At 39.9% G+C, this 25,759-nt stretch overlaps 2 protein-coding genes across 2 annotated transcripts; one reads left to right on the top strand and one right to left on the bottom strand.

Moving 5' to 3' along the window:
• The first annotated feature begins 2,120 nt into the window (after positions 1-2,120).
• LOC146466528 (uncharacterized) lies at positions 2,121-20,876 on the top strand. Its single transcript, XM_085127204.1, has 18 exons — positions 2,121-2,352; positions 3,377-3,583; positions 4,112-4,223; positions 4,657-4,711; positions 5,142-5,182; positions 6,143-6,356; positions 7,781-7,845; positions 8,916-9,055; positions 10,567-10,606; positions 11,315-11,416; positions 12,032-12,202; positions 12,810-13,747; positions 14,635-15,144; positions 16,014-16,182; positions 17,027-17,293; positions 17,767-18,035; positions 18,724-19,743; positions 20,372-20,876. The coding sequence occupies exons 1-18, from the start codon at positions 2,266-2,268 to the stop codon at positions 20,729-20,731; spliced, it is 4,767 nt and encodes a 1,588-aa protein (XP_084983330.1). The 5' UTR covers positions 2,121-2,265; the 3' UTR covers positions 20,732-20,876.
• Positions 20,877-21,971: 1,095 nt separating this feature from the next.
• Positions 21,972-25,468, bottom strand: LOC146466527 (uncharacterized). Its single transcript, XM_085127282.1, has 4 exons — positions 25,340-25,468; positions 24,255-24,385; positions 23,280-23,427; positions 21,972-22,337 (listed from the first exon to the last, which is right to left on the bottom strand). Exons 2-4 carry the CDS (start codon positions 24,316-24,318, stop codon positions 22,142-22,144), a joined length of 408 nt encoding a protein of 135 aa, XP_084983408.1. The 5' UTR covers positions 24,319-24,385; positions 25,340-25,468; the 3' UTR covers positions 21,972-22,141.
• Between the last annotated feature and the right edge of the window lie 291 nt (positions 25,469-25,759).

The following is a 25,759-nucleotide window of genomic DNA, read 5'->3' as shown; positions in this document are numbered from 1 at the left end:
TAAAAAGATTGAAAAATTACCTGTTAGCAACTAATGCAGATATCGACATAACTGAAATACGACATCGGCAATAACGCAGACTGCAATATGCAAAGTGCCTATGGTATGAATTAAAAACTTTTTGTGTCATAATGTGATAGTTTATTCTATTTTGCTATTTTGACTTTTATCCGCACACCCTCACCTCACAAAAGAGGGAAAAAATCCATTAAAGTTACCAGTCAACTGAAGCTGATGTCATAGAACATGAAACCTTTCTTTCATTAAGGACAGGGTTGCTTTTAAGAGATTGAGACACCAGACGATAACACTGACAGTTGTTGAACATTTCGCATTTAAAAGAATAATTAAAGTGAACTGACATTTGTGCGAGTTACTGGCTTACTGCTCAAGTCATTATCAACAACCGCTGTTAACACTAGTGAGATTGAGATGAAATATGAAAGAGATTAAGAATTATAAGAACCATTCCAGTGTGCGGAAAGTTACTTGAATAATTCCGTGCTGATTTTAAATATACAGTGTGCCACCAGATTCAATTATCACGAAATTATTCAAATAGCTTTCCGCACATTGAAATGGCACTTTTAAGTTCGTAATCTTATGCATAAATTTCAACTTCATCCCATCATCATTAGGCTACTTGCACACAACTTAGTTTTCCTCGACACTGTCTGCATTTTTGAGAAGTCTTATACTTCCGAGTGAACGAAGAAAATTGTCAAGGTTTTGTTGACAAGTATTCTTATTTAAAAAAGTCACGTTGCAATTTTTGAACAAGTGGAGAAGTTGTTGTCCTTCAACACAAGAACAAGTCGAAATTTCTCCAGAAAACGCTTTAGGGAAAGTTTGCTCGTGTGCCGACAAACTTCAAACATTTGTCTTGGAGACGTTTTCAAGAAAATTGTCCTTCTATTGAATTCATTTGTATGGATTTATTGTTAGAAATGGAAAGCCAAACTCTTTTGTACAAGCTGATGAAAACGAAAATATACTAAAACAAAAGAATATAAATGATTCAAAACTGAAATTATGATAAGTTCGCAAATAGGTAATTCCGCCGGTGACCTTCAGTTCTCGTCATAAACCTTTTTGAACAAGTCGAGGTTTTTGATACTTTGGCTTAGCCAAAATGGGCGAAAAAGCAAAAAAACAAAACAATTTTTTCAACTTAAAGGGATATATAGAAGAAAGCCAGTTAGTATTGGACTAACTGAAGAAAAATGAATGCCTTTTACACCAATGAAGATAGCTGCAAGCACCAATTTTCACAAACCGTTAAAGCAGTGACAAATCACCTCCATTAGCCAGAGGGAAATTTAACCAGCTAATGGAGGGCTTCAGTTTCAGCAATTTTCTTGTCGGCTTTCTGTCACCTCCTTTGTACCGTTGTCTTTTTTCTTGTATTTGTCATTAATTCGGTTAAAAGGTGTAAGTGTATGACGTAAGATTTTTATTTTTGCCAATTCAGTGTTTGTTTTTTGTTTCATAAATGTGAGAAAGGCATATTAGAGAGCAACCTTGACCCCAGGGCTCTCATAGTGTTGTTTTTTAAAATAACGAGGGCCAGATTGCATTAAGTGCCTATAATAAGTGGGAGGGAGGGGGGGGGGGGACTCTCATCGTTTCTACGGCAAGGTAACGCGGCAAAAAAGGGGAATGTTTTTGGAGATTTGTTCCCCGTGCATTTTCCCCGAGCGTTGAATGGAAACCAACCAAGAGAGGATCAAGGTCCTCTCTTGAAACCAACCTAATATCAAGTCTATCATTTTTAAACCCCTGCAGAAGTGCGCTTCACTAGTTAATTTATCAATTTATTCAGTATTTATTATTCATTTTTGCAGCAACCACAGCTGTGAGATAGCGCCATATAGCACGGTCCCATGACTCATGCTTTCTTGAAGAAAATTTCTATATTAATTACATCCATTTTGAAATCACTGGTGATCCTTGGAATCTGATTGGTCCAAAATGGTGCAATTTATTCCCAAATTGCACTCCACTCAGTTCAATTACCAATATAAAAAATACAAACAATATAATAATACAAAACAAACAAAAACAAATAACACTCGGACCAAGTCCTCTGACGGAAAGCTTGGTTACAAAGCTGTTGACATACCGTATTTTGAAACATGGCGGTAGGGTCGGCGGTAGGAATTTGGCGTTTTCCCTCCGCGAAGTTCTGTACAATGTTATAATGTTTTCTTTTTGTAAAAAGGTTTTCTTGACGGTAGAGGAAATATAAAAACACAAACAACTGCCATGTCGGATCGGTGGAGTAAGTTGCGAGATCGCTTTAAAGCAAAGGATAGGGATTTGGACGCCGAATTTGAAAAGTTCTTGAATGAGGTAAGGCTACTTGCAAGTTTAGCTTTCGTATTTTGCTTACAAATTAAGCTTGCTCCTAAGTGTTTTAAGAAGGATCAAATAAGAACAGGAGTCGACTCGTAAGAGAGTTTAAACGCATCGATCCCGTATGAATGATCCCTTAATATAACACCATTTGCTAGCTAGTACAAGTCATGTAATTTTATAACAAAACGTAAATATCTACGGGACATGATTTAATATCAGTCTATTGTTTGCCACTTTTAATTAAAGCAACAGAGAGACAATTTGTGCAAAGATGATAATGCAAAGACCTCTACTAAACCAAACTTAGTTTTAAAAAGTGTAGTGTTCAGTTGTTGAATGTTTATTGCTTAAGAAAAATTATGCTTGAAAACGTTTAAAGTGCAGTGTTAAAAGCCTAAAGAAGCAGCATTTTTTTGGGGAGAGGTTTCCATAGTGTAGGTGCAGTCTATTAGTATAAAGATAAAGTATATTACCAGTACCATTATTTACAGAGTTCACAGTTGGAGTGTAAGGTGAAGTGAGTAGAAAACAACACAAATGTACAATCCTGTACAATCAACATGAAATGCCCCCAAGCAATGTTGTCATGTTGTTGTTTATGTACAGTTTGAATGATTCCAGTAGCTATCAACATTGCGTGGGTGAAGGGGGGCTTCCAAAAATTTGCAATGACTGCAAACCAAAACAATAATTATTATGCTGTAATTTCATTTATGCAAGGAGTCTCGTTATTGGAACTTGTCGTTCTGTGAGTTCTCTCCTGTCAGAGGTTTTCTTCCTGATGTTTTTTTTTTCTCCTCTGGCAAAGTTTATAAATAAATAAATAAAATAAATAAAAACCAAGTTTATGGCAACTACTTGTAGATATCCAGAATACAAATGTACACTGCCAATGCTATTTTCATATCTATCCCAGAAAATATTGGCCAGGAGTGTAGTGGTGGGCAATATTCTTGTATTTAAGGTTCCTCTTGTAAGAGGCTTTACATAATGCCATGTTATTATGGCATCTTTTCAGTCCATGTCAGATGAATCCTCCATGGGATCTCCTCGTATGAAGACTCCTGTTCTAAAGTCAAAGTCTGCCCGTGGTAGCATGCCGTGGTGGGCTGAGGAGGATGATGAGGATGAACACAAGAAAAGAGAGGCTGCTCGCCAGAGCTGGATGAAACCAAAGATTCCTGAACAAGAAGTAAAATCAAAAGAACCAGATGCAGTAGATGATGTAAGAAGAGTGTGTATATTGTGATTTATTTTTGGCGAGGAGGGTATTTTTTTCTTAACACTTCTTATTAATATTTTTAATATAAATCCTAATAAATAGAACCACAAAAATAAAATCCTGCACAACACTTTAATTGCCAATCTTTATATTCACAACCAAACATTTTATATCACATTAAAATAATATTGCAATCTGCAAAATTAAATTCTCATAAATATGACATTTGGTTCTGATGGAAAAATTAGCCCTCCACAAGAGACTTTTTGGTTGATTTTTTTATTTAATGCTTGAATTTGGTAAAAAAACTATTATTTGTATAGAATAATTGAATGATCAAAACCAGTTTATAGTGTGAAAGGCAATAAGGAGGTCTTTAATCTGCTTGCATGTATTGCAAAAGTTGCTAATAAGCCTTTAAAATGTATATGACTTGTTTTAAATCACAGGCAATTATTATAAATTACAGGCACTCCTAATTGTACTCTATACATGTACGGATAGTAGCATTACTTCAACTTATTTTCTTAGGTTAACACTCCAAATGTTCCCATTCCTCATCCACGTTCTGCTAAACGATCAACGACAACTCTGTCTGTTGACAGTTCAGCTCTGTCGATCAGTAAGGATAGTCTTGAAGAAGGTCAGTTGTTGCTTTTACCGTGTATCTTATTGTTACAACTGCACTCATGTAACCAGCACTTTACTATCCTGCCCCCTCCCCCTCCCCCAACAGGATGGAAATCCATCATAGGAGCACCTCTGGCATTTTCGTTGCCGATACCCATTTATACAAATGGGTGTAAACATACCTGTACTCTGTGGAGTTAAATTTCCTGCTTATTAAAAGGATACAACATGATATGATACAACGTCTATGATACAACCTCTGACAAAGCACTGTTACTCTGAGCTTCCATTCAAAAACCTGATAGTTCATTAATTTACTACAGAACTCCAATTGCATTTCCACATGTTCTAAATTAAAAAAGTCATAGCTATTATCATTGTTCATGCATTTGTTAGTTAAAAGCATAAAACTTACAACATTTTCATATCCACAACTTTGACAACAGGTCTGGCAAAGCCTATAGAAAAGACAAAACCACCTCCTGAAGAAATTATGAAAAGGTTGGTCATAAGCTGTACTGTTTGATAAGCCCTTCTTAAGTTTGAAAGGGACTGAATGCTAATCATCAAAAGAAAAGTCAGGACTGTACATTACAAACAAGCTGACTTAAAGCCATGAAAATACAAGCATCACCCAAAATTAACAATTAACCTATGGCAATACCTAAGCCCTTGTTTGATATTAAACTTTATTAAACACTTGGTGCAACTTGGTGCATTTCCAGCCTCTTGAACTTAGAAAGCTTTTTTTTTTTGTTTGTTGGTGAAAAAAAAACAACGACATAAACTTCATAGATGAACAAAAAAAATATTTTGTTGCAAAGTTTACATTTCTTTAATATACACTGTATGGTAATGATTTATTTATTAAATTCATGTTCAATAAATTAAAAAACCTATGAGTATGTATATATGTATGTATTTTTTTCAGACTTGGATCATCGGAGTTTGAAGACACTTTTAGTTACAGTGGTATGTATTTAAGGAGATGGCCAGGAATGTATATTTTTTTAATATTTCTCAACAAAATGGCTTTGAATATGTGGAAATTTTCCTTAAGGTCAAACTTCTCTTAAATGTTCGTTTGCCAATTTTTGAGTCACATCACCATAACACAATATTGGCACGTAAATTGATTTACTTTCTCATATTCAGGTTGCCAAACTTTCAGCAGCATCCGGTTGCTACTTTATACCTGCCAACTCTCATGCATTATGTGTGAGTCTCACGCATTATGCGTGAGACTCACACATTAAGGACAATTTCTCACACCTGACTCACAAATCCGAATGAGTTGTTCTCTAACGCATGATTAATAACAAAAATTTGATTCGATTTCCCCCAAAAAGGTGCTTAATGTCAACTTTGTGTCCTAATTGTAATCGCAAAAGCTTTCAAACGTCTACAATCTGTTCAAATCAGAAGTGTTCAAAGGTTGTTGGAATATCTTTGGACATTTTTGGCAACATTCGTAAGTCTTCGGAAAATCGTTGGAAATCTTCGGAAGTGGCTGGGACGTTTTCGGAAATCCCGGTCATGACAAGACAAAAATCTCTCGATTTGACTCAGAAAAAGTAGGCAGGTGTACAATTTATAATAAATAAATACAGTCGACTCCCGGTAACTCGAACCTTCAAGGGACATTGAAAAAGGTTGGTTCGAGGTGGCGCGAGGTTCGAGTTAGCGAGGGTTCGAGTTATCGGGAGTCAACTGTACTCGCATTTTACAAAAATATTCAAGTGGCTTAGGTAGTATGGAAGAACAGTGATGTCTTTTCCTTTAGATGGGTGGAGTTTTTGACCAAAAGGCTATAAAAATAAGGGATCTATACCAAGTTTCCCAAAGTAGAGCTTGAAACCCTTCAGTTACTACCAATAATTAAATATAAATAATTATTAGTAATTTTTTTTTTTTTCTGAACTTCTTTAATAGATGAAACCAAAACAGGAGCAAGTGCTAGCCCCTCTCCTCCAGTCCCTCAATCCTTCACCACCCGACCTGGCAGCATGGGACTGGACACTATGAATGAGCTGGCAGACAAGCAAAAGTTCTTTCATGATGTAGAGGAAGGAATGTCAGCTGTAGATTACGACAAAAAACTTGCTGAAATCTCAACTTCAGAGTCTGTGACACCAGATAGGTTAAGGTGACAATGAATTGCTCATGTATCATATCATCATAGAGAGAAATTTTTACCATTTTCCAACTCAAGATAAAAGAGGCTATTCATATTCAAAGAGAACAAATGTCCTTGAATCAACAATTACACCATGTAAATCTAAAATTATCCTTATAATTCTCACCTGGTCACGTTTCATGTTCATTTTGTTGTCACCATTTATCATATTAGCATTTTTGTCTACTTATTATAAATTTGACTACCAACAATTTGTACATTAAGTAACTGAAGGTGACAGAAGTCTCTGTCGAAACATGTTTTGCAAACTGAAACGTTTTGTTGTTTTCTTTAAACTTTTTAATTGTGGGAATGTATTCAATTCAGGGGCAAATGGCATTTCAGACCCACAGTTTTGTTATGGGGACAAAAATGCAGGATTGTATATTGCTTTATGGTAGTCCCCTGTATAGTAATGCACTGATCAATTTTGAAACTTCATCTTTCCCTCTCCAACAATCCCCAGGCAGTTGAATTTTTGAAAATCAGGGACTTGTTCAAATTCTGACCCTGTAGAACCAAGAAGCCATTCAATACCTTACCCTAGCACTGAATTTGACAATCAAATGTCCCTCCCTTAAAACAAAATGTTATACACTATTTGGAAACTGGTTCATTCACATTCAATCAAATTTTCTATATATACCTTTGAAAGCACTGCAAAGTTTGTGTAGACCCTTTCTGGTGAGTCAGTCGCTTAAAAAAGTGACATAATTTCCCCCTTGAACTCATCCATGGATCAGGAACCTTGTACATGTATATTCCTCCGTTCAAATTCCTTGCCTCACCGAGGAAAAGTTTAAATCTCCCGCTTGCTAGAAGCCCTTTTTGTGTCAAATGCCCTACTCCGCGGGCACAGGAAATGGTCAAATGCCATAGGCATGCAGGTTGAAGGTTTGGATTGATTGGTGCATTAATGGATAGTATGAAAAGTGTTGAATGCATCAAGTTGTTAATGTAGTTCCTAGTTTGTGTTGGATGTAATCTGGAATCCGCACAGATAAAACGAAGACCAATGACTGATTGCTTTAGGTGTATGACATTTGCTACGGTAAAAAGTTTTGGGTTTTAACAGAGTAGCTTATATTGGTGTTTGTCTGTCATCTGGATTTTAGGATTACACTCACTAAGTACTTACTTATTGACAAGGAATATTTAATGATTCTGCAAGTGACCATAGATTGCTGGTACCCATTGATAAAACTTGAAGATCATTAATTTTTCTAATATAGTAAATATTTATACTTGTCTAACAAGTGAAAATTCAAGGCACTGTGACAGTATTTTGTTACAATTTAAAAATTTATCTTTCCAACATTAAAGAAATACAACATTCAAATCATCCAGAATTGTTTCTTGTGTGTTTTTACCTATAGTGTTATGTCTTTTTGTAGGAGAGAAGATGAGAGACTACAAGCTACTGGGGCTGAACTTGGAGACTCTATATTCAACATGACTGGTGAGAACTACAACTAGTTATTAGTAACTATGGCAGTGGCCATAAATTTTGTTAAATAAGGTTTCAATCTACCACTACCGCTACCGCTACCGCTACCGCTACCGCTACTACTACTACTACTACTACTACTACTACTACTACTACTACTACTACTACTACTACTACTACTACTACTACTACTACTACTACTACTACTACTACTACTCCTACTACTACTACTACTCCTACTGCTACTGCTACTGCTACTGCTACTGCTACTGCTACTGCTACTGCTACTGCTACTACTACTACTACTACTACTACTACTACTACTACTACTACTACTACTACTCCTACTGCTACTGCTACTGCTACTGCTACTGCTACTGCTACTGCTACTGCTACTGCTACTACTACTACTACTACTACTACTACTACTACTACTACTACTACTACTACAGCGTTCAGTTTTTTCAATGTGTGCGCTCTTGGAACTTTTCTTACAGACTCTCCCGTGCTGTTATAACATTTTGATAATAATTATGGCGTTAAAGCATTCCAAATAATGGATCCTCTGTGTGCAACTGAATTTTTGGGCGACCTGCACCATTTGCAGTTGACGTCTTACATGGTTGATCGAGAGGATAAAAGAACGAACAAGAGAACAATGCTCCCAGCCCTAAAAAACAATGCAGTTGTAGGTTATAAGGGCCCAGTGAAAATAGAGCTTTTGAAAGGTGCAGGTCTTTTGTGAATGTTTCTTGAAGTAGGTGTTGAAGCGTGGTAGAACAAGTTTGTGGCAACATCCGTAGATTGTACTTACTTCAAACATCGGATCAATCGAAACTGCTTAAACGGAGCTATGTTTAGTAAACTGAACATTATTTACACGTTACATTGACGTCTGAGAACTTCCGTAATAAGCTAAGACATCGCCCGAAAGTTTGTCCAAAGGTTGTCCTCCGAAGATTATACAGTAACTCAATCTACAGTTACTCCGGACAATTTCGTAGTTAAAGTATTTCCGAGCGAGCGCAAAAATCAATCCGTTTAGTCCAAACACAGCCTAACTTTGGTCTTCTTTATTGAAGGCACAGCGAACCAGCGAGCTGTAGTTGATGAAAATGTGAAAAGTGAGGAGGAGGCCGATGAATACAGTGACAACTTTGAAGATGAAAAAAGTCCGAAGATTGAGCTTGACACTAAGGAACCACCAAGACCTTCAGCTCCGGTATGACGGATATAAAACTATAGTAAAGAAAGCTTCATTTGTGCGGCGCATATTATTTTTGTGTGGTTTATGACTATGCGGAGAAAGCCGATCTTAGCAAAGGCTATTGAAATCCAAAAAGAAAATTGGGGGTAACCACGCATTTGTTAGAGATCATTAAGCAACAATTATTCTAAAAACAATAAAATACAAAGTAATGTATGGCGTTTCCTTTCAAATTGAAGCTTTATTGTCTCTGAAAGATACATGGTTACCCCCCAATTTTCTTGCTAGGTTCTGCTTTCTCCGCACCGCGCAAAAATATCCCTGTATTTATTTAGTAGGCACCACCCAATGGAAACGTATGCGCAAGCAACAAAAGTAGGCACCGTCCTGAAAGTAAAATGTTGTGCTTACTGTTTGTGTGGTTGTTGGACTGATTTTGATTTTTGCCAGTTTTATGATGGATTCAGGGGTGATCTTTGCCAGTTAGGATTTTTAAAGGGACTATGTCAGCTGGGGCACATGCGCAGTAGAGTCTGGTTGAGGCTAATTTGCATACAACAAGTCGCGGGATTTTTGCTTTCCGCCATTTCAAAAGCTTTCAAAAATATCGCAACAAACAGCTTCTATAATAGGCCTTATCACGGTTTTCGACGCCATTTTGACGAGTAGGCAAACACGTCTGAAATAACAGTGTTTGTATGGGAATCCGATGTCAAATAATTTTCATAAAACATCGCTTCTGAAAAATTCATGAATTGGAAACTTTTGGAACTGGGGAAAGGATTTTAAGAAAAAAAATTGGAGGGATGTAGTTGTGCCAGAAAGAGTCCAATCGTGTTTTGACCTTTCCATACATTTCCCTGTATTTTTTTTCTCGCGAACTATTTTTAGTAGCAGTTCACGGCTGGTTCGTTATACAGACAAATGTATGGAAAGTTAAAAACACGACTGGACGCTTTCTGGCACAGCTACATCCCTCCAATTTTTTTTCTTAAAATCCTTTGCATAGTGCTAAAAGTTTCCAATTCATGAATTTTTCGGAAGCGATGTTTTATGAAAATTATTTGACATCGGATTTCCATACAAACACTGTTATTTCAGACGTGTTTGCCTACTCGTCAAAATGGCGTCGGAAACCGTGATAAGGCCTATTTAATACTAAAGAACGTTTGTAAATAAAACATTCAGCTCTAAATACTTTCCGAAGGTGAACGCAATTCAGACAGAAGAAAACAGCTTCCTGAACTCTCCGATGGTATTTGAAAAAGTTCGGCCAACGATTTCAAATTGCTTTCCATCAACGCGCGCATACGCCTGGGGTGACACAGTCCCTTTAACCTGTTCTATTGAATTTGGATTATTGGATTCCCATCATTTTGAGTGGTGTGCCTGAAAGCTAGCTTGATATAGCTAAGCGCATCTCCACTATCAACAATGGAGAACGATGTTCTGTTTAAAGAAAGCACAGTGAAATAATTCACTGCATCAATTAATTTTTTTCACCTATTTTTCGTTTTATATTGTAGGAACCTCCTGAAGCAGCTAAACCGAGTCTGCTGTCAAAAGGTTTGGACTTACACGTCACTTAAATTAAAAATTAATAGTTATAAGAATAAATAAATAAATAAATAAATAAATTTGTGTTCGTTATACTATTGTTACCAAAAGGTATAATGCACGTGCAGAGCGACTGTTTCTCCGCGTTTTTGAAGTCGTTATACATCAGGTACAGGTGGAAAAAACAAAAAGGCAGAAACCACAAGAAATAAGGAGACTCAGAGTCTGGTATAGATTGTGAGCGGTCTCTCTTTTGCTCGAAAATCTGCGGGGAAGAATGCAAAAAACTGTGCGAGCATGATATTCGAGGGGCGAGCGACTCGCGGCTCGCCCCTCGAATATAGTGCTCGCTCATGCTTTTGCATTCTTTCCCGAGGATTTTCGAGCAAAAGAGAAAAAGAAAGGGGTTTCTTTTCGAAACAAGCAAAGTAGCAAACAAGGACAAGGCTGTTGCCTAAGAACAATTTCAAGGAGCCCACAAGGCCAAAAGCCGAGACGTTAGGACCCAACATGTGAAGTGTTAGGTGCTGTTGCAAAAAAAATTTAGGTGCCCAGAGGATTTTCTTTGGCGCCCCTGGCTATTGGGCTCCTGTTAGGTAGCAGCCTTGAAGAAACAAACAACAAACCAACAACGTTGCTGATCATTTTTTGCTTCCACTGCTTTCCAGTTGTTTATATCGTTTGTAATACGCTAATTTTCATGTGTTTTAAAATCAGTTTCTTTGATGGAATCACTGGATTCTACATTGGAGACCAAAAGACCTGCAGCAGCTCTCAATCTTCTTTCGCAACAGAAAAAGCCACAAGCTGCAGCCTCAGGTTAGAACCTGATTTAGTTATCCTTTCTCTAGTTTCTTAATTACTGAGATACGTGAAGTATAATCTCCCCGGTAGGTGTCTTCCTTAGTCGTAGTGGTCGATGTTTTATCTTGGGACAGCTTTGCGTTAAAGAGTAAGGTTGCCAAGGTCATTCTCAACTTACCAAGCTATTCCTCAACGGACGATCAAATCCGGAGGTCTTGGGTTCGATTCCCGCCGAGGTCGGAGATTTTTATTTCCTTACTAGGACTAACGCTCAGTGGGAAATTCAAGGGTTCACTTTAGCATAACATACACTGCAGAGTTAATTCTCTTATCCATTATTTATTCCTCTTCAACGCAAGTACTAGAAGCACTTGGCTTGCCAAGTCTCTCAGAACACAGGCTTTTTCACCGCTGTCTTTGTTTATAAATAGGTTAACAGTCTTACCAAGTGCTTTAATAACACGCAAAGCGGAACTTTGGCAAACACAATGTTTTTTATATAGGACTTGAATGGAACAAGCTCTTGACATATCATCATCATCATCATCATCATCATCATCGTCCTCGTCATTAATTGCTATTTATTTATATTTAATCTGACACTCCTTGTAATCATGCTTTTATGTTTAGCGGTTTCCTCGGGTGAACATCTTAGTCCGGGATCCGATGAAAGACTGCCCTCAGCGTTAAGAACAGGCCCTGATTACGATGCGAGCGGAAGCACAAGAGATATTCATGAACTTCAAGCAGCATTGCAAGCCGCTCAACTGACTGACACTGATACAGGCACAAAGTACTCAGGTATTCACTACTGATCGAGGCAATATGCCAAGATGGTGATACGTTTAGTTTCTTTCCCCGTAGGTTATAAAACGGTTCATATTTATGCGTGAACTACATGTAGATTAATGTGCGTAATGTATGTGACGTAGGCCAAGTAATAAAAAACCATTGACACTTTTGAAAAGAGAAACTTAAAGTTAGTAAAAAGGCCAAGTGTGAGAGTTTTGTCTTTTGAATGGTAGCCTGCTTATCAAGCGTTTCCAGTAGGCGAAAATCTAGTTTCCGGTTTTCTGGCTGTGCGAGAATAGGGCGAGCCCCCACCTTCATTTTTTTTGCGCTCGTCCCAAATTAGCGCGGCCAAAAAACCGGAAACTAGCTTTTCGCTCGCTGGAAACACTTGCTATATGTATACGCAGGCTTTTTAAATAGCCAAGCAAAATAAATAATAGGAAAATAAAATGCCTTGATCTTCAAACAGACTCTGCCAACAATTATCCTAAGAAATGGATGGAAAACAATGAGGACAATACGTATTTTGTTACTGCAGCTTAGAGATGTAAATCCTTGCGGGTAAGAAGGTCTGAGAAGGTCCCCCACGCAATCTAAACTTTGAAACTCTTTTCAGGTAATTTCGAGCTTCCCCCGACATCCAGGGTCATCCAAGGTCAAGAGCCAAGGGAAGGTCAGATCGTCATCGAGAAAAACGACCAGGGAGAAACTTGCGCGCGCGGATTCAACCTTCAACCTGTTGTTGTGACGGATGACTGGCGTGACACTAACAGCACCATGACAACGGCGCGCGGGAATAACGCAAGTCCGTTTGTCTCCGTAGACGACGCACGAGGTTTCGGATTGAGGCCAGTGAGAGACGAAAATGCGTTTATAGGATCGTTACAGGACAAAAGCCAGGATACTGGTTCAAGTGTAGATAGCGCTCACATGGGACTTGCATCAGGGGCTATGGAACTCCGCGGAGTTGATCTGACCCCTGCTGTACCCACAGATACCGAGGGTCGAGGGTTTGACCTGCAGCCGGCTGAGGACGCCCCAGGCTTCAGTTTGCAGCCAGCTAGCGAAGCAAGAGGATTAGACCTCAAGTCAGCTGTTGATACCATGTCGGAGAGTGTAGCTGGTGGGCGAGGATTTGACCTGCAACCATCTCAGGAGGGTCGAGGGTTTAGTCTGCAGCCTGTTGCTAACTTGCTGCAGAGTGAAGGGGAGGAGTTGAAGACAGAGGGGGAGGGGGAGGAGGACGAGGATGATGACACCCCTCCCCCGGAGAGTTTACAGAGCATTAAGAATATTGCACGCGCAAGGAAGAGCGCAGGAAAGGACGCCATAAAGAAAAGCACTGAGGGTAATGCTGCGGCAAAGAAAACATCGAAGACTGGCAAAGAAAAACCGAGCAAGAAAAGTACCGTTGGAGAGAAGCCACAGCATAGAAAGGATAAAGGGAAAGTTGGTAGTAGTAGTGTTGTGGACAAAAGTCATCTGTTTAAACCTTCGCCTTCTTCTGCTCCATCTTGGTCACCCACACCTACCATGAAAAGCAGCAAGACAAAGGCATGTCATCATTTCCTTACTTGAGACCTTACCAAAAATGCCATGTTGCGCATGCGCTAGGCAATCTTATGGGATTTCCTGGGGTAGTGGTGACGAGATAGAATGTGACATACTGCTGCATCTTAGATTTCTAGTCTTTTGGGTTATAGTTTCGTTCATTAGTCCTCTCATGTCATGATTGCCTCGAAACACCTTCTCATATTACAAGTTACTATGACAACAGAGTCAGCATTTGTCATGGATAGTGCGCATGTGCACGTACAGTTGTATTCGTGAAATGGGTGGTTTCACAAAGCTTTCGAGTGAGTTGGGGAAGCGAACGAGTATTACGTTTTCTGATAACGTTCACTGAGTGAATAGTAATTGTAGGTTTTTTGTAATGTCATATCTGGTAAATTTCTTCTGTAGTCTAGTGCGAAAATTTCACTGAATGCAAGTGACATTTAAAGCAGTTATTCAACGAGGAGGCCATTTCCGAGTTGCTTTGAACCTCATTATGAAAGCGAGGCTAAGTGCAAAGTTTTTATTATGAAAATTAGTTTTCATTCATATACAAACAAAACTAACTTTCACATGAAAAGCTTTGAACCTAGCCTCGCTTTCATAATGAGGTTCACAACAACTCGGAAATGGCGTATTGACAACATTTCTTTATATAAGAAAGCATCGAGTGTGCCATCATAAGTGAGAACGATGAAGTGTCACCTGTGATAAAGCATGTTTCATCCGATGACAACCGCCAACAAGTCTCACTTGTGGTCAATGATAGTAGGAGTTTTATTATCTGTGTTTCCTTCAATTTATTTTAAGAACTGTGGAAAAGTTTAAAACCTTCAATCTTTGCTTAGTTTATTACCTAATTGATTGAAACTTTTTTCGCTTTTTAGACTAAGAAATCACTTGGGGCAAGTAAAAAGCTTCATCTTGAAACCTCTGCTTCTTCAAAACTGCCCGAATCCAGTCCCTCCGCCAAGCAACTGGCCGCTTCTGTAGAATCATTCGCAAATTATTTAAAACATTTTGTCCGACCTGGTAATGAAGACACCGAGCCACCTCGGGCGAGATGGTCGAACGACGAGCCCGCAAAATCGGTTTCGCGAACATCCTTCCGAAGAGCTTCCGACGAGCACCGACTGTCACGCGAAAAGGCTTTGCTAGCCGAGCTGGAGAACTGGCAACTTGCCTGGAAGGATGAAAAGAAAAGGAACGACAAATTGATCGCGGATATGGCGTCGCGGGAAAAGGAGTGGTCCAGGCGAGAGGAGACATGTCGCTTGGAGTATGAAAGCCAAATACATGAGCTTAAACAAGAACTGTTTGTTATGCAGTCGAAATTGAACGAGTCTGAGAAAGAAGCGGACACCAGAAAGAGAATTGTTGCTGGAGGAAAGCTCGAGGTAAGGTTGCCCCTTTTTCCCGACAATTTCGGCGAGTTTTCCTTTTTTTGTCCTTTTCCTTGCATCAATTAACAACACGAACGCTTGACTACTCAGGTTTATTTTGAATCTCTCTAAAATAATTAAATGTTAACTTTTAAAACATTTCGTACTTTGAAAGAGCTACTTTATGAGTCGGTGACACAGGCATACTCGGTAAAAGAAAATCCGAGTGCTCCCAACAGGAGTCGAACCTAAGACCTTCCGATTACTAGTTCGGATGGCGCTCTACCACTGAGCTACAGGAGACTTGTGGGAGCTAAGGCCATTCAACTAGGTTCATAGTACAAACGTCCTGCATACGGTTTGAATTTGAAAACCTATGAGTGGCACATGCGCATTGAAAGAAATGCGATGTTATGTTTTAAGCCTGGTGAAAAATATGATCAGAGGTCTTTTTTCTCCCAACAGGAGAACATCTCAGACATCTTAAATTTAAATCGATTTCGCCATCAACACTTTACATGTAACAGCTGACAACACCATCCTCAGCAGAAGGTCATAAAAATATCGTAACGCTTGAAAAAAATTGTTATTCCTCGCATTTTAGTTCAGATATTCTGGGCTGCGTCCGCATTGCACTGATTGCATTTTCCCGCGCTTTGCGCCGGTTTCAATTTCCCGCGCTATGCACCGGCTGCAGTTTCCCTCGCTTTGCATTGGTTGTATTTCCCGCGCCTGGCACTGCTTGCAGGTTTTCCCGCGCTTGACACCGGCTACATGTTTCTCTCTCGAGTTCTGATTGGCCTTTACCTTATTTGGGTGTGATGTGAATGGCGATTCAGAAAAAGCTGCTTCATAATTTCTTCTGGTTTTGTTTTCCTCCTCAGGGTGCATCCGAGGAGGAACTCAAGAAGTTAGAAAAAGAAGTTCGCGAGCAGGAACAGCTACTGTCAGGATATCAACTGGAAAATGAGCGACTTTATAAAGAACTCAAACAAATACAAGCCAAAGAAAAGGCGAACGAGGCTAGAATGTTCAGTGAGAACCAAAAACTCGGTAAAGACGGCGGTTTCTCTTGTACGTTTTGTGTAACTTCTAACAAATTCGCTCTCTCGGTAACGGTGGTGTCTACTAAAGCATTTTTATCTGGTTCTGCGCAATCAATGCTTCCGCTGTGTCGGGTAAGTTTGGGAAAAAATCCGATGCGATCGACTGCGGATAGCTCTCAGATTTCCCACGAAAAGAAATGTGAGGTAACGAGAAATGTTATGAAAACCGACGAGCTAGAGCAAACGCTTCCGTAACAGTTTTCAAAGTAATGAATAAATCCAGGAGAAACCTGAAGTGAAGATATCTAGTCTGGAGCATTTGCCCTGTAGTATGTTGACTATGGAGTGATGACGAAAATAGAGATTGCATGTGGTCTGGAAGTATTATGTTCATAAAAAATGCAAAATACAATTCCACCACATTCACACAGAAAAGCAGGGAACAAGTTTCAAACGTGGGAAACAACAACAACAACCATCTTTATTCGTGCCCAGAAATTAAACAGTGTTACATAAATTCAAGAAAGAAAAAGTTACTAAGGAAGAGGGCACAGCCACTTAGAAATAGCAAGCTAATCGAGCTAAGTGGCTGGGCCAAGCCGAAAAATTTGCAAATACCCTACATTAAAATAGAACTAAGGACACGATTTACCATTCACACACACACACACGCACACACAAAAATAACAATAAACAAGGGGAAGTTGCACACGCAAAAACTGGAAAATAAAGTACATCAATGAGCCAGTCAGAAAATCGTGGTCCTGTTCTAATTTTGTGTTGCTTTTTTCGTTTTCGTTTTTTCATCTATGTTTTACTAATAGCATCATTCTTTACTTTTGACTTTGCAGCATCTGAGCTTGCCAATCTCAAAGAAAATATAGAAAGACGTGAAAGCGGGGGTCCTGGTGCCGACTTCCCCGCCCCAGGCTCCGCCACACTGGGCGCGGACAAAATCGCTCAGTTGACAGCAGAGATGAGGACGCTGAGAAGGCGAGTGAGTGAAGTGCAGGAGGAAGCGGAGGGACTGAGGCGAGCTAAGCACGAGCTCGAGGCTCGGATCAGGGCAGTGGAGGGTGAGAGAGATGAAGCAGTGAAGCAGAGCAGTCAAGTGTTGGGTAAGTACTGTTTATGGAATAATTTGACCCAAGAATTAAAGGATGCTAGTGTAACACACATTTAAGCCGGCCAATAGTGGTGGCTTCTAGAAACATGCAAGAAATGAGAGCCAGTAAATCCCGGAGTAAATGTGGAGAGCCTAATGAACTGGCCATTGCTAAGTACAGTAGAGGTCACTTTAGCGCGCGTTACTCTCCTAACAAACAATGCATTGAATGTATACAAACCGAATTTAAAAGTCAAAGGAAGCTGAAAACTAACCGATTAAAAGGGACATTATTGTAAACCAATGCGATCTATTCTTCAGACTGCCAAAACTGTCGTTATAGGGTTATAGTGTTATAGGTATAGAGAAAATCTATTGAAGCACAAAACCTAGGTTGATGCCCAGAATCTCTTGCTCCATTTGTATTGCATTACGCTAAGTCACAAACTCTGATTATGTCCTGAGCTTTTGTTGCTATGATCGCAGGCTCAAACACCAGAGAAATCGCTGAAGTTGAAAGCAGACACGCAGCTGAGGTGGAGCGCTTGCGCAGTAAGCTCAAATGGTATGCTGAGACCCAGGTCTTGCTCGACCGTGATGCTCTCACACTGAAGAAGAAAGAGGAAGAAATAAGCGAGCTCAAGGAAATAGTAGCTCGGTTACAGGCTCAACACGGTCAGACAGTGGCGGAGAAGAAACAGAGGGGAATGGAGAGAGCCACTGACGCCAAGAGAATACAGGACTTGGAGAGACAGGTGAGTTGGTGTTTTGATTGCTACTAGTTTCTTTTCCGTTCCTTGCCAAAATGTCCTTTGAAGGAATTTTATTTTCCTAAAGCACTGCCGTAGGAGAGCAGGGAGCAGGGATGGCGTAGTGGTGAGAGCACTCGCCTCGCTTATTGTGGCCCGGTTTCGATTCCCGGACTCGGTGTCATATGTGGGTTGAGTTTGTTATTGGTTCCCGTCCTTACTCTGACAGGTTTTCTCCGGGTACTCCGGTTTTCCCCTCTCCTCAAAAACCAACACTTCTAAATTCCCTTTCGATCTCGAAAAGTGTGTCCAAATTAGTGCTCTGCCCTGAATACGTTGACACTTAAATAAAGTGGTTTATTTTATTTTATTGTGACCACAACCTTCCAATTTACAAGGGATAAGCCCTAGGTTCGAGGTTGGTGTGGCCAATAAAAGAAGTAAAGAGGATCGCATAATCTCTTTTTTAACCGTGGAATGGAGTCTTGTTGTTACATGTAGCGGGTTGCATTTTCAGGGCGTCGTTTTATTTCTTCCAGTTCATCAAGGAGACTGTTCCTCTCTTTGCTTTATTCCAAAACCGAGATGTTAGATATAATACTCTGAGATGTCAATGTGTAATTTTTACAAGAAAAGAGGATGTGCAAGCGAATTTTTAGATCTCATTTGGTGTGGCTTGTGTTTTTCTTTGCAGGTCCGTGAGATGGAAGAAATCATTAAGCGCCGATACCCAAACTCCCTCCCCGCCCTCATCTACGCTGCTGCCTCGGCACCAGGTCACGCTCAGCCTGTAACGACCGAGTCACCTCGCAAACAGTCACCGACTTATGCATTCCTGGAGAACCGAGTGAAAAAGCTGGAGACTGAGCTCGAGAATAAAGATGACGAGGCTAGTAAAAGAATCCGGTGTGTGGAGCAAAAATACAACGCGCTGAGAATGGAGTACGAAGATAGAATCAAAGACTTAGAAAAAGATTTACGGAGTGCCCATGAGCGGTACGAACACGCGTCTCGCTCGAACACGCGTGTTAATCTTTTGGAGGAAGAACTACAGACGGTTCGTGAAGGGAATGAGGAGAGAGTTCAACAACTTCAAACGGAAGTTCAAGTTTTACAAGATGCGCTATCAAAAGCAACTGCGGCGGAAAGCTCGAGTGGAAGGACAAGTCGCAGGAGAAAGCTTGAGTTGGAAAAACGAACGAGCGACGACGTAAGAAATATGGTTCAATCTGTGCAAGAAAAACTGGAAAAGAAGGAATTGGAATTGGAGGACTTGCGGCAGACATGCAACCGATTGCAGCGAGAGAGAGAACAAATGCTGGCCTCAGAGGGGAAGAGAGTGGATCAACAGACAAGCCCCACGCCAGACCCGTTAGTGCAGGACTTGGAGCAAGAAAACAGGCGCCTTAAAGAACAGGCCTCTCATATGTCACTCGATATGGATCAACAGCGGGTTCGGTTCCAGGCTTCTCTAGCTGAAACCGAGCGGAGTGCTCGGCTTGCTCGTGAAGAGGCAGCTGACCAGTTGACAAGTGCGCAGGCTCAACACAAACGTGAAATGGATCAGCTGAAGGCAGAGTTTGCTGTCAATCACGGGGCTTCTAAAGTAGCAGAGCTTAAAAGTCAACTGGCGGGACAAGAGATTGTTGTTCAGAGGCTTAAAGCCAAGATGGCTGATGTTTCTACGAATGCAGAGGCCGTGGCAGGAGCGAGGGTAAGTTTGCCGTATCAAGGGAGGTTCAATAATAAAATCTATTATGCTCTTAGAAGTCACGATTGATCAACAGCTACCTTCTCCTTACAAAATTGGCACCCTGTTAAGCATCAAGTATTGAGATTTTATAATTTTTTTTAATTATCAACTTGGGCTTGTCTTAATGAACACAGAATTCGTTGAAAACATCTTCTCGGAAAGATGAATTGATTTTGTCTTAACACGACATTTTGGCAACCGTGATTTCCAAGGTTTGTTAAATTTAGTCTTTAATCTTCGCCGAATAACAACGTAGTCAATTTAGTATCTTAAATCAAAACTGAAATACATAACTCCAACCAATCACAGCACATGCATACATCGCAATAAACCAATCAGAAGTCAAGAAAAAAGCGCGAAAAAACGGCGCGCGCGAGCAAGTCACGATGGGTTTGGTTTTGGCGCGAGTTTATAAAACAATCACATGGCGTATTAGAGCAAAATCAAAACAAACACAGAATTACTTTCGACTTTCAGTTGAAAAGCGCGTTAACAAATCAAAGAAGGTTTTCGTTTTTGTTGTTTGTCCTTGCTTTTGTTTCATGTATTTTCCGTCACCGATTTCATTTTCTTGATTTCCCCGTGTTAGGTTCGTGAGGAGTCTCTCCAGCAGCAAGTGAACCATCTTCAGGCGGATTTACGACGCGCCAAGGAGAAATTCACGCCAGAAATGAAACACTTTGACTCACTAGAAACTAAAATAGCTGCTCTTGAACACAGGCATTCTCAAAGAGAATTGGACTTACAGAGAATTATCGAGAAAACACACTTAACAGCAAAGATCGACAAAGAGGAGACCGAGGCAAAGTGGAGACAAGTCGTTAGACAGAAGAATCGGGAAATTGAGAAATTTCGCTGTGAACTGGATGCTATTCTTGAAGTGCTAAGCGAGCTTAAACGTCAAGGTGTGGTCATACCGCTACGAAATGGAGAAGGATTCGTCCCTTAATAGAAATTTAACCAAGCTTCAAGTGTAAACGCGACGTGTGAAATGTTAAGCGAGTTTAAACTTCGGGATGTGGTCTTACCATAAAGAAATGAAGGATTCGTTCTATGGGGAAAATTTGCAGATCTTCAGCTATAAACACGACGTCATTCTTAAAGAACTAAGCGGTCTGAGATACATCAGGGTGTAGTCACAACATTAGCAAATGAAGAAATAAATGGTTCGTCGTCTGATGGAAAAATGGTCAGATCTTTACTTTAGGTGCGAATTCAACGTTACTCTTGAAGAATAAGCGAGGTTAAACGCGAATGTGTTAATATTCACTAGAAATGGAAAAAGATTTTGTTCCTGCACGAAGAAAACCTCACACTCCTTCCTTCGTTGTGAACTCAAAGTCAAATGCAAAGAGAGCCTAACGAAAGAAAGAAATCTCACTGATTATTAAATTCTGGAGGATCGTAAATCATTCCTTTTAGCATCCACCAGTCCACCCTCGTTCTGAGGGTCGTAAGAGAGAGGGTCCTGGGAACGAGGTTGACACCAAACCTCAGTGACATTTTCACATTCACGTTTTCGACCTTGAAATTGATCAGTGACATCAGCGGAAGGATGCTACCGAACGGTGTTATCAAATAAAAAAGTTAAAAATGTCAAAACAAGCGGACTGTTAGTGTGGTTTCTTTATCACGATAATCAGCGGCAACTGAGATTTACAGAGCGTCGCGCGAATCTGTGATCACTTTGAATTAAGGCATCAAGACATCACCCCCACATAACCTACAAAAATGACAAAAATATACAGTCGAACCTGTATTAAGAGGTCACCCTCGGGGAATGGCTAAGTGACCGCTTAACACAGGTTGCACAGAATGCATCACTAACTTGGTTAAGAAAGTTCGGCGGTAAAATGTTATGACAAAGGAGAGCATGGTATTGAAACAGACTAGTAAAACATTAACGCAACGATTGTGCAGCTCATTAGAAGCTCAATTGCCTGGCACGCTATTTGTTACCATATTTAAGTGGTTTCCTTTTACAAGGTGACCGTTAAAAACAGGTCAAAACAATAGAAACAGCTCGCTGGGACTTAGTATAGGGTGACCGCGACCGCTTAATAGAGGTGACCGTTTAATACAGGTCAGGATTACAGTAAATAAGGGAAGTAATTTTCGGGACTTTGACAACTGACCACTTAATAGAGGGTGACCGCTTAATACGGTGCCGCTTAATACAGGTTCGACTGTATTGTGCTCTTTATGAATACTTTTAATAAACACAACGCTCTCCTTTTAAATTAGCTGTTCTTCCATCAAAACTAGTAAGATATTGCTCGGATACATGTATTAGCAAAAAAAATTGTTTGTTAGCGGGGATCAAGCATCCCGCAAGATAATAAATTAGATTGTAGTGGTGTCACCATCCCTGGCGAGAGCTTCGTTTGCGTTTTTTCTTTTGTTTCGGTCTCCAGATTGGCTTTTCTTCAACACATTCGCTCTCTATTTCATCACTGTCCTCAGATTCACGCTCTGACGAGGGTTTCGTCGAAGTTGATGGCTGTATTTCAATTAGTCGTACTTCTTGTTTATTCTCACAAGGAATCTCGGGCGTACTGTTAAAAAAAAAAAAAGAAAATATATTTTGAGATCGAATGATAAGTTGCTTGTTTACGCATTTCAAAAGAGATACCAAAATAATAGCGCGAGTCGATGTTTCGATGTTTCTCGTAATATTGAAAGCTGAATATCCAGCGTGGCTTGAATTAGGTGAATTCTTTCGCAGGAAATGAATCACTTTGTACATTGAATGATGGATAAAAAGCAATTTTGTAAATAAGTCAAATTTGTTTCAAAAACTTGACCATTATTTCAATATAAAAAAAAAGTTTCTGTAATACAAACATGTCTTTTGGCTACACAAAGTAACAGTTAATTATAAAATAGTTGACATTGTTGCGTCTTAAATACGACTCGTGAAATGTATTGTGGTAAAGTGTACAAAGTCAGTGGTGGGTCAGAGCGAGATTGCAGTTAAAAGAGAACATGCAAGTTGATCAGTTTTCCTGGACTCACCGCATTACACCAGCTGCAGGTCGCATTAATTAGGTAGAGAGTTAACAGTAGAGTTTACATCAAATTGGATTGGTATGTTGATCGTGCAGAAAATCTTTATTATTCTCATTAGAAGTTGTTACAAACGCGAGTTGTCTGTAGTCAGCAACTTTCGTGTTGGTAACGCACGCGCAAATAAAGATACACCATGCTGCCCGCAAGTTTTGAAATAAACACCTTTCTTGAACCAGCTTTTTCGATCCTTTTATGGTAAATATTGGTCTCTCTTTCTGTTTTGTTTTCAACCGCTTATATTTTTGCTTGTTTTTTTTTTTTTTTTTTTTTTTTGACCTACGGAACTCGCTTTCGGCTTTTTAGATAAATTGTCAAAAAGCAAATAAGAGAAAATAAATGGACTTGAACAATATTCTCCAATACGGACCTCACCCTGGTAGGTACAAAAATGAAATGTCATAAATTACATGTTAGTACTTTCCACTCACCTTTTTGGTAGTAAGTGGACTAAATTGCGATTATAAAATCGGTAAACTGCGCATGTATAAGCATGAACAGACAGGAAAAAGATAAACAAGTAAAACAGGTCCATCCAAGTCCAATTTTTCACTCGATACTGCAGATTTTCCTGTAGGCCTAAAACAAAACAAAAAATTAAATATGGCAAAGTTTTACAACTACATGCATGAAAGTAGAATCCCAAAGTAAGAAACAACAATGAACTAGTCAAAGTATAAATGCTTCAAAAGTTAAAACCATTTTCTTCATCCGGTAATTTTTATTCCCTAAAATAGTCCATATCACGCGCTGATTTTCCGAACGAGCGCGCAAGGTCTTTGGACGAAATTCTGGCCCCGGTTATTCAAAGAGCGGATAACTCTATCCAGTGGATAAATCGCTACGCAGCGGATAAAATGTATTCCTGTGAATACATTTTATCCGCTGGGTAGCGACTTATCCGCTGCATAAATTTATCCGCTCTTTGAACAACTTGGGCTTGGGGACAAGATATGCAGAGTGAGACTGGGGAGAGACACGTTCGCGACCTTTGGTGGTGTGAGCCTCGTACGCAAGAATCCACGCTATCTGGCCCTTCGCAAGTCAAGCGTTCGTCCTTTCGGCATGCAAATCACACCTCCCCCTGTTCACTTTTTTAGAGAAACTATTTTTCACTCTAGGCTCTTCATGCTAATTGTATGCTATTCAACCCGTCCAACTCTTTAAAAGCGATATCAACTTATGTGGTTTCAACTTTTGAGTCCGTAGCTGTAATACCATGTCGCGTCGAATTCGAACATGGAAATGAGGCTGAAAGTGTTGAGAAATACTTTTGCATGGCGCTATCTCTGTCTGTCTTTCTCTCTCAATCTTTCTTTTAGCAGTTTAGATAGTCAACCGAAATACTGGATTCGAATACCAACTTAAGATACTTTAATTTATAGTGAAGGTTATGTTGTACTCACTTTCTAAACATCTGTTGCCACTCATGGAGCCGTCCGTTATCAAGTTACACCAGTCTGGAAACATTTGCGACGTTCAAAATATGTCCACCGTTACTGAATCCAACTTCAACTGATTCCAAGGCAATTATCACCTAATTTGTCAAATAACGTAATAAATTACACTAGTTAGAGCGGTTTTCAAGCGATTCGTAAAACCAAACCCAAAACCAGGCTAAGTACTTTTATCAATCACAACAGACGTAAACGAAATGAACCAATCAGAGCTCGAAGCAAATTGCCAAGCGCGGGAAAACGTGTGCAGTTTTCTTTTGCTTCTCATTGGTTGAGAAAGCGGCGGGAGATTTGCTATCCAAACACACCATCATAAAAATTTTTGTGGCACCCTCATTGCAATTTTTCTCGCGCAAGGCAGTAACTTCAAATCACACGTGTAAACCAGCTGCGATCAGTCAGCGCGATATCGCTGTACGTTTTCTGAGAAACCGTGCAAGTTTACATCAGTTTGCAAGTTTCAAACGTACTTGACACCCCTATGACATCGCGGTAAGAAATCGCCTTTAGTTTACACAGGCGATTTGAAACTGCAACTTGAGCGCGACAAATTATAAGTTGCACTAAAAAAGTGCGACAAAAAATTGCACAAAAGTCGTACGTGTGAAGGGGCCAGATAAACTGCACTTAACTTCAAAAAAGGATGGTTTATATTGATTCAATGAGAGCGTAGATTAGATTGTAACTTGTATTGTATTCAATTACTGAAATCACTGTGAAATACGAACTGATGTTGTCTTTCCATGCAACCGTCTTTCGCAATTTTCTGAAGTTTCAATGTCCCAAGTGTCCATTGGAAATCGCAGACGTGCTTTAACCTTACTGAATGATATCGCCGCGAAAATGACGAAAATTAATTTTCGAGAGTGCTAGCAAAAACGCACTCTTATGGTGACACGTTTCCGCGCTGATTTTCACCAAGTCTTTTTTGCCTTCGGCGCAACCAGAAGGAATTGCATGCTCGCGTAGCCATTGTGCAGCCATTAGAAATCGTTACTCCACGGAATGCTTGCACCGTTAGTATGTAAGCTTACCTTTGTTTACCAAATCATGAAACCAGGCGCTGAGAATTCAGCTGAAAGGACAAAACGCCTTAACTTCTTTGTTTACTTGAAACCTGGTCCCCTCTCCAAGCAACCAAAACCGTTAACTGAAATTTTGACGTCACAATGGTATGTTGTCTGCACGCGCGAGCTCGCGCTGCCTACGATATTGACTTGCTGGTGAAAGCGCACGCTTTATTTCCTCCATAGTCTTACTAACTACACACCCGCCTGTCTGCAAACAAGCTTAAGGTGCAGTGAAGTATAACACTTGTGGGATGTGGCTAAAAATTCCTAAATCTCAAGTACTGCACATGCGTTCTCTGTTAATCTGTAGCCGCTGAAAGAGGTTCAAAGGCTACGTTGGTAGAATCGGAATTACAAGAAGAATACCCGTGAGCTGCGTACTAG

This window comes from Pavona decussata, unplaced genomic scaffold, assembly GCF_977016875.1.
Source record: "Pavona decussata unplaced genomic scaffold, jaPavDecu1.1 SCAFFOLD_143, whole genome shotgun sequence".
Taxonomy (NCBI): domain Eukaryota; kingdom Metazoa; phylum Cnidaria; class Anthozoa; order Scleractinia; family Agariciidae; genus Pavona; species Pavona decussata.
The sequence above is the reverse complement of the archived record's forward strand: the minus strand, read 5'-3'. Positions and strand labels throughout refer to the sequence as shown.